This window comes from Diplodia seriata (genome assembly GCF_021436955.1).
Source record: "Diplodia seriata strain FDS-637 chromosome Unknown scaffold_1, whole genome shotgun sequence".
Classification (NCBI taxonomy): Eukaryota; Fungi; Ascomycota; class Dothideomycetes; order Botryosphaeriales; family Botryosphaeriaceae; genus Diplodia; species Diplodia seriata.
This window is the reverse complement of record NW_027117308.1, coordinates 3,257,690-3,266,408: the sequence shown is the minus strand read 5'-3', so window position 1 is coordinate 3,266,408 and position 8,719 is coordinate 3,257,690. Positions and strand designations below refer to the sequence as shown.

The following is an 8,719-nucleotide window of genomic DNA, read 5'->3' as shown; positions in this document are numbered from 1 at the left end:
AGGAGACGATGCATGTGTGCTGTTTGTCAGCAGCCGTATTCCACGCGTAGCGGGACGAGATGGGTGTGTGATGCCTACTTACCCAAGAGACGGGCCGGCAAATGGCCACAAAACGAAGGATGTCACACCAACGGTCGCCAGGCGCAAGAGGTAGTCTACTGCATAACCATGGATCAGGATCTCTCAACATAATAGTATTCTATGTCGAAACTCTTCTATTCGTGGAAAGTAATCCCCCAGCAAGAAGCATGATTACCATGGTCCACGCCTCGCCGGTGGGTGGACGCGATGGATTATTAAACCCCGCACCTCTTACCGAGGACACCGCCGGCATAGACAATTACGGCAACATTTCACCGTGTTGACGTGTTTGCATTGGAGAGACGAATCTTGTGCGCGAAAAAACTCAGATTGGATATGCGGCTAATGAAAGGTCTCTGTACACCTATTTACTCCCGTCCCCCATGCCATCGTTCCCCGTTTTTGGTTGGTATCTCATTAGTATTATCAGAAAATTCTTTCTCCACTAAAAGGGAAAGAAGAAAACAAAACAGCCGTTTAGATGACGTTGCCCTTGACCTGCTTCCTGTCGACATTGTAGTTCTTCCAGATGGCGATGGAGGGGATGGCCAGGACGAGAATGGCGGTGGCGGCGATGCACTCGTACTTCTGGGCGTAGCCGTAGGCGTAGTTGATGGCGTCCCTGGTCTGCGAGCCGACGGGGTAGGTGAGCTGGGTGGTACTACCACCAAGGTAGATGGTAGACCAGTTGGCCTGCTGGTCGGCGGGCAGGCGCTCGATCAGGGCCTTGGGGAAGGTGTGGGAGTAGATGGAGGCGCCGACGGCCTGGCCGATGGCGCCGCCGATGCTGGACATCATGCTGAGGATGGACAGCATCATGGGCACGCCGACGTGGTCGGCCGCCGACATGACTGCCATCTGGTTGCCGATGACCAGGATGCCACCCGCGAAGGCGATGAAGATCTGGCACATGATGACATACCCGATGTCGCCGTCCGACCCGCGGAAGTGTATCATCAGCCCCGCGCCGAGGATCATGAGCGGCAGGCCGAAGCACAGGCACGTGTACTTGAAGTGCTTGGTCCAGCGCACCCACAGGCCGAAGATGGGCGAGATGAAGCACGAGCCGACGTTGTAGATCTGCGTCATGTAGCCCGTGTCCTTGATGTCGAGGTTGTAGACGACCTGCACGAAGTAGTAGTAGTACAGGTCCCACGAGTAGAAGCTGAAGTAAAGCACGGCCGAGGTGATGCACGCGCCCAGCACGGTGCGCTCCTTGAGCAGCTCCCACGGCACGAAGTGCTTCTTGGCGAAGAAGCGCTCCCACACGTAGAAGACGGGGAACAGCAGGAAGCCGATGACCACCATGGCGATGAACTTGGCGCTCGCGTACTCCGCCATGCTGTACGAAGTCAGGCTGAAGGGCAGCAGGAACAGCACAAAGGCGGCGATGATGATCAGGCAGCCGATAATGTCAAAATCCTGGATGTAGTGCACGGTGGACTGGATCCAGGAGCGGCCGCTGGCCTCCTTCTTGTAGATGCCCAGCCGCTCGGCCTTCTTCTGGTACATCTTGAAGACGAAGACCAGCGGGAAGAAGACGAAGCACTGGATGATGCAGAAGGCGCCGTACGCCCAGCGGAAGGACGTCATGGCCAGGAAAGACTGGGCGGCGAGGGGGCCGGTGAAGGCGGTGCAGATGAAGGGGGTGGTGACGAAGCCGAAGGCGAAGGCTCGGTTCTTCAGGCCGGAGGTGTCGGCGATGAAGATGTCCAGGATGATGTAGATGCAGTCGTAGCCGATCCAGTAGAGGGTGTAGCCGGCGGCGTAGCCGTCGGGCCCGTTGCAGGCGGCGATGACGATCATGCCCAACAGGTAGACGCAGGTGAAGATGAACAGACCCTCGGCACGGCCCCACACGTTCAGGATGCGGGCGGCGGGCAGCCTGAGGATGCCGCCGACGATGTTGGACAGGATGTTGGCGGTGGAGATCTGCGGGGCGGCCGAGAAGCCCGAGTAGGCGTAGTAGTTGACATTGTTGGCGATGGACTGCTGGAAGGCCAGCATGAAGAAGCACACCCAGATCCTGGCGGGGCATTAGCGGGCAATGGGTGGACAGCGGCGAGGATACTCACCAGGCGTAGATGCAGTAGACGGTCTTCTTGGTCCACACGAGGGCGGCGGCCTCGACTTTCTGCACACCCTGGTCGACGTTTTTGGTGACCTCGTCGGGGTGCTTCTCGACCTCGCGCTCGTTGCGGGCCTCGAGGCTCAGCGTGTCGGAGTTGGTGTCGGACGGGTGGTCGACGGTGTAGTCGGCCTTGGGCTCGTACGGCGGCGGCTGGGCGGGCTGCACGGCGGCCTCGGCAACCACGGCATCCTTGCGGCCTCTAACGTTGTCGAGAATGCCCATCTTGGCTTGAGGGAGCAAAGAGTCTTGGGGGGTACGCTGCGACTGGGCGGCCGGCCGCCGTCTAATAAGTGATCTACCAGCCCCGGTCTGGCTGCAGCATGCTTGCTAGCAGAGTTTTTGCCGACACGCTCGCCCCGGCTAGCCCGCAGTGTCGGTCGCGAGGCATGCAACGGCGTTTTCATCTAATAAGATAAGATAATCGTCGGTCCGGGTGGCTGGCCAATCAGGGTGGCTCGCTCTCGCCGACGACTGGAGCTAAGCACGGATCGGATGCATAAAAGGCGCCATCGCCACCGCCCTGGCCCCGCTTGACTCTGATGCATCGAAGGCGTCGCCGGATCTAATCTGATCCGTGCAGCCACCCGGGCCCGATGCGACGCTGCTCGTGGTGTGACGTGAAGATTCTACCACCTCGCTGGCTAGTCTACAGCATGTCGAAATCGAGAGCAACAGCAATGGGCGAATCCGCGCCGCACTCGCTTCGGCTGTGCCACGCAGCTGCAGGCCCCGTGGACGAAAGGATGCTTTTCTCCGAGCTCAGCTGCACCGAAGCGTTCGAGAAAGCTGTCTCGGAGCCGCCGAAGCCGCGTCAGCCCTGGGCAGTCAAGTCAGGCACCGCTCGCGATCCATCGCGCGACCAACAGCAAGTCACGCCCGCCGTCGATTCCCTCTTTCGGTCGGCGTGCGTACAATGGGCTCGCAAAAAAGGCACGGCAATTTCCGGGGGTGGGCCGACCATCAGACTGCAACTCCACCACCTCCATCGCCCGTCCAGCTGCAGATTTTACGCCAAGTGTTTTCTTCTGCGTGAAATCCGAGTCGGGTGTCGGTTAATGCCGACGATCAAGCGACAAAGTCCGATGGAGGTGGGGCAGCCGGAGCTGGCGGCGACATGGGACACCAGACCCTCTCCCCAATGAATGCGAGCCGTGCCGACCCGTCTAATTGCCTGCGTGTGATTGGTTTCAGATTGAGGGCAGTGTTTCTCCCTCGACAAAGTGGGGATCTCTCCAGAGTCGTGCTTAAACGTTAAAAAATAGTCTATTCTCTCTTTCGACTTGTTTCTCCTCCCACTCACTTCCTTCCATCAACACGTACACCACCAATGGTCTCGACGGCCCGCACACGTAGCGAACTACCACACGCGAGCGCCTCGGCCGGCACCACCGCCGAGGCGCTGGCCATTGGCTTCTTCCGCCCGTCTGGATCCGGGAGTGGAGCACAGCTGCCGCACTACCGCTTTCAGTAATAATCCGCCCCCTCCTCGCTTCTTTATACCCTTCCGGCCTCCTTCCCCATATAGCTCTGCAGCTGGGGAACCACGAATCAAACCCGGCCTGCCGTAAGCGGAACAATGAAACAGGCCAGCAATAAACGTTTCATTCAAGGCCGCCGACAGCCCATCCCGGAACAATCGCCCGTTTAAAGAATATGCGCGGTCACGCCATTGTTGCTTAATTCCGACAGTATAGCGGGAAACCCAACGTCAGCACTCTAAATTTAACGTTGGCGCTCCAGCCGGGACTCAACTCGACTCGACTCGCCCCGGCGAGCTTGATCATGCTCGATCCTCCAGCAAGGCGTACCAGCAGCCGCTCCCTCGGCACCTCCTCCAGTCCGACATCGGCATTCCTTATACGATCCCTCGATCCCGTCGACGATCTCGGCCGGGGGTCGGTTTCACAACGACGGAGCCGGTCCGTTTCTCTTAAGTACTTCATTTTCCAACGACAAAGGCTCGGTTTCATATATTCTTGTCAGCTGCAGAATAAGGAACGGAGCATCGAGCCCGCTGGAGAATATATGGAAACTCGAAACACGTCGTATCCCGCACCCCGGCAGCCAATCAAGCGTCGGCTGTTTGAAATGCATCCCTTCCTTTCGCCGCAATCGCCTTACTCAGCTCATCCGTACGTCGGGCCGAGATTGGAGACCACCGGTCCTCGGTGAACGTCTTACCGTCTTTTGGTGACAACTAGCAAGTGTAAGCCACTCGATGTCGAAGCGGCCAACAGCAAGACTGGAGTTGGTAGGTCCCGGGTGCGGCTTCGTCTCTCTCTCTCTCTCTCTCTCTCTCTCTCTCTCTCTCTCTCTCTCTCTCTCTCTCTCTCTCTCTCTCTCTCTCTGTGTGTGTGTGTGTGTGTGTGCGCCAGCCCTCGACAGTAGTAGCAAACGTAGTAGTAGTCGTTCCCACTTGCGGGCAACACCAAAGTCCATCCACCTCTCCAATCCGTCATCACCACCACCACCGCCGCCGCCCAGCCGCCCACTCACCTTTCCCCACCCACCACCTCCTCCTCCCCCTCCCCCTCCCTCACCAACCCCGTCTTAGTCTCAACATGCTCCTCACTCAACACCCTCCTCTTCACCCCCAGCGACGCCAACACGCCGACCGCAGCCACACACGCATACAGTATCCACATATCCCTCAACGCCTCCGCAAACACCCTCCTCACAACCCATCTCCCCTCCTCATCCGCAATCCCCCTCACACTCTCCACATGCGCCGCAGCCTCGGGCCCCGCTAGGAGATCCGCTAGCTCCGGCTCGATACCCGCCTTCACCAACGCCCCCCTGCCCCCCGCGACGCCATTCTGGAAGACAACAGCCCCAACGACGACAGACAGGGCATTCGCGAGGTTGCGCAGCAACTCCAGCGCCGCTGTCGCCGCCGCGACGTCCTGCTGCCGCCCCACGCCCGCCTGCACGGCGATGACGGGGGTCTGGAAGCCCATGCCGATGCCGGCGCCGGCCAGGACCTGGAGGCCGACGACAGTCGCCAAGGGCGTATCCGCGTCGAGCAGGGATGGTACGCACCACAGGGCGACGCCGAGGGTCGTGACGAGCAGGCCGGCCTGCAGCAGCCGCCTGTACTCGCCCGTGCGGTGGATGGCGAGGCCGGTCAAGGTTGCGGTGGCGGCCTCGGAGAGGATGAGGGGGAGGATGAGGACGCCCGACGCCGTGGGGGAGGCGAGCCGCGCGGATTGGAAGAACAGCGGCAGGTAGTACTCGGCGGCGATGGCGACGAAGGCGTGCGCGAACCCTACGAGCAGCGCGGCGATGGTGCCGGAGTCGCGGAAGATGTGCAGCGGGAGGATCGGATGCCGGGCGAAGCGCTTCTCGCTCGCGACGAAGGCGGCGATCATGAGCGTGCCGAAGACGAGGAGGCAGACGACCTTGGCCGAGGACCAGCTCGAGGGGGAGGCTCCGCCGGCCCCGCCGAGCGTGAGGCCGAGGAGCAGCATCACCGTCAGCCCGATCATGGTCGTCGCGCCGAGCCAGTCGACGGCGGCGAGGCCGGTGCGCAGGCGCGTGTGCGGGTCGTGGACGTCGAGGAAGAGGAGGGTCAGGGCGAAGGCGGCGCCGGCGACGGGCAGGTTGAGCCAGAAGATCCAGCGCCAGCTGGCGTGCTGGGCGAGGGCGCCGCCGAGGACGGGGCCCGCGCCGCCGGCGACCGCCCAGATGAGCTCGGTGAGGCCGATGAAGAGGTTGCGGCGGCGGAGTGAGAACATGTCGGCGATGGTGACGTAGACGAGCTGCATGATGCCGCCGCCGCCCACGCCCTGCAGCGCGCGGCCGGCGATCAGCGCGGCCATGGTGCGCGCGGTTGCGCACACAATGCTGCTGGCGAAGAAGAGGAAGAGGTTGGCCAGCAGGATGGGCTTGCGGCCCCAGATGTCGGACAGCTTGGACCAGATGGGCATCACGGCCACTTTGGCGAGGAGGTAGGCCCCGCCGATCCACGTGTAGCCCGCGGCCGAGTGGAGCTCCGACGTGATGGTGGGGATGGCCGTGGCCACGATTGTCTGGTCGAGGGCGGCGACGAAGAGGGAGAGCTGCGTGGCTCAGCGTCTGTCCGTTGTGTAAGGGCGCGGGAGACATTTGTGACTCACATAAAGGGCCGTCAGGATGGCAAACATGCGCAAGTTGCTTCGAGACGGCGCGGCATCGGGCTCTTGAAGGTCCATAGGCTCGATTCTTGGTTCCACGGCGGCGTTGGCCGGAGGGAACTCGACAGCCGGAGAGATCTCCAGAGCTTGATCCTGCTTCATTGCGGCCATTGGGAACGTCTGCGAAAGAAAATGTAGAAGTAATGGAGGTGAAGTTGTAAAGGTTCGCCGATGACTGGATAGGTTTTAAGGTTTGAGTGCGGGATGCACCTTCTTCGTCCGGTTAGCGCGTTGCCGGATTGAGCCGCGTGACTTGTCAATGGCGCCCTGTTAGCTTGTTATTAGCCCTAATGGACCGATGTAGATGGATGTTTTGAACTGCTGATACCCAAGCAGCCAGTCTTTATACGAGCATTGTAGCAGGTTCAATCATTAACGACTCGCATATCTTGCCGGTGAGTCACGATAGATTGTAATGCTACAACAGCGCCGGACTGCCAAGCCGACCCCGCACTTTCTTGGGCGCCATGGAAGGAGCGCGTCGCTGTAAGCCGCCACAATATGCAGTAGTTTCGCTCCGTCATGTTGGAAAGATAAGTTTTCCGGGATCAAGCATCGCCAGGTAGTCGCCGTAGGTCATTTACCTGTGAATCCTTGCTTGGTAGATCTAGATCTGTCGTGAGCAATCCGCTACCCCGGAGATACCGGGCATTCCTACCTTGCGACCAACATGCCGGTGTCAATTTTGAAAGCTCATAAAAAGCAAGCATGGCAGGTATATGGAGCGTACACCTGATAAACCATTTACAAAAGCCACTTCGCTTGGATAAATTAAGACGCATGTGCACTATCTTGTCCAGATTACCGAAGACCCACACCTGATGAATAGGGCGGCTTCATCGCACGAGCATGCCATGTTGCCGCCGTGTATTTAAAGCTGCGGTCCTCTATTCTGAGCACGATACCGCACGGCGAATATTCCAAGCTTCAGTATGGTAAACCTCTTGCTTTCAGGCCTTATCCACGCAGTTGTGTGTTATTGCACGGCAGCACCCAGGTATGAGAGCCAAGTGGATGATCTGGCGGCAAGGGCACTCATACACTTGACGGAGCACGCTTCGAAAACACCTTCGGCTTGCGATCTGTCCACAGCTCCAGTCCGGAGAGAATGGTGAGGCATCATCTATTCGCGATCAAGGTGGAAACTGACTGTTCCGACAGGGGAAGCTTATCTAAAGAAGAAAGGCTGGATTTTATCAGTGCAGTGCAGTGCTTCGCAGAGAAAGGCCCGTTGACAGCACCGGAGCTGGCTCCCGGAGTCCGCAGTCGTTACGATGATTTTCTCGCGACGCACATAAATCAGACTCTGAGCATCCATGCTACGGTGGGTTCCTTGGCTGCTCGAATGTGAATTTGATGGCTGACACCACCAGGCGAACTTTCTTGGATGGCATCGCTACTACCTTTGGGCATTTGAGAAGGCTCTTCAGGAGGAATGTGGATATCCCGGGCAACTACCCGTGAGTCAATGTACGCTTATGGATTCGTCATAGCCTAACCGTGTTCCAGTATTGGAACTGGGGCAAGTACGCGCTCGATCCCGTCAACTCTCCAATATTCGACGGAAGCGACACAAGTCTGGGTGGAGACGGGTCAAACGAGCCGTACGGCGACTTGTGCATTCCGAACTGTGAGACGCCAAACTACGTCTTTCCGGCCGGTAATGGAGGCGGATGCGTGACGAGCGGGGCTTTCAAGAAGTGAGCAACATGCCTTTCCTCCCCGGGTATACCGCTGACGGGTGCAGCTGGACGGTAAATCTAGGACCAGTCTCGAGCACGATGCCAGGCATTGCCCCGAACCCGCAACCGGACGGGCTCGGCTACAACCCCAGATGTCTTCGCCGCGACATCAACCGGTACGTGTCGTCGTCGTGGACAAAGGACAACGACACTGCCTGGCTTATCCGTGAGCACGACAGCATTGGCACCTTTCAAACTTGGATGCAGGGCATTCTCAGCTCGAAATTCTTTGGTGTCCACGCCGTAAGTACTTAGCTTGCTTGGATTTTCGCAAAGGAGAGATGGCTGATGCTTTGCAGGGAGGCCACATGACAATCGGCGGAGACCCAGGTGGCGACCTATTCGCGAGCCCAGGCGACCCGGCTTTCTACCTACATCACGGCCAAATCGATCGTGTCTGGTGGATCTGGCAGAACCTCGACCCGGAGCGTCGCACGCACACCGTCGCCGGGACCATCACGATTGAAAACACACCACCGTCTAGGAATGGAACGCAGGACGACTTGATCGATTTGGGAGTCAATGCGCCGCCGATGCGGTTGGGCGATGCGCTGAGTACCGTCCAAGGGCCGTTTTGCTACCTTTACAGCTGA

The 8,719-nt window shown here is 59.1% G+C and overlaps 4 protein-coding genes across 4 annotated transcripts; 2 read left to right on the top strand and 2 right to left on the bottom strand.

Moving 5' to 3' along the window:
* Positions 1-558: 558 nt before the first annotated feature.
* SIT2 (Siderochrome iron transporter 2) lies at positions 559-2,434 on the bottom strand (the record flags this gene model as incomplete). The annotated part of the gene is made up of 2 exons (XM_066772453.1): positions 559-2,107; positions 2,157-2,434. The coding sequence occupies 2 exons, from the start codon at positions 2,432-2,434 to the stop codon at positions 559-561; spliced, it is 1,827 nt and encodes a 608-aa protein (XP_066637732.1).
* Positions 2,435-4,704: 2,270 nt separating this feature from the next.
* SLS55_000947 (uncharacterized protein) lies at positions 4,705-6,495 on the bottom strand (the record flags this gene model as incomplete). Its single annotated transcript, XM_066772452.1, has 2 exons — positions 4,705-6,270; positions 6,328-6,495. 2 exons carry the CDS (start codon positions 6,493-6,495, stop codon positions 4,705-4,707), a joined length of 1,734 nt encoding a protein of 577 aa, XP_066637731.1.
* Positions 6,496-7,700: 1,205 nt separating this feature from the next.
* Positions 7,701-8,088, top strand: SLS55_000946 (uncharacterized protein; the record flags this gene model as incomplete). Its single annotated transcript, XM_066772451.1, has 2 exons — positions 7,701-7,708; positions 7,878-8,088. The coding sequence occupies 2 exons, from the start codon at positions 7,701-7,703 to the stop codon at positions 8,086-8,088; spliced, it is 219 nt and encodes a 72-aa protein (XP_066637730.1).
* A 77-nt stretch (positions 8,089-8,165) lies between these two features.
* On the top strand, positions 8,166-8,719 carry SLS55_000945 (uncharacterized protein; the record flags this gene model as incomplete). Its single annotated transcript, XM_066772450.1, has 2 exons — positions 8,166-8,369; positions 8,426-8,719. The coding sequence occupies 2 exons, from the start codon at positions 8,166-8,168 to the stop codon at positions 8,717-8,719; spliced, it is 498 nt and encodes a 165-aa protein (XP_066637729.1).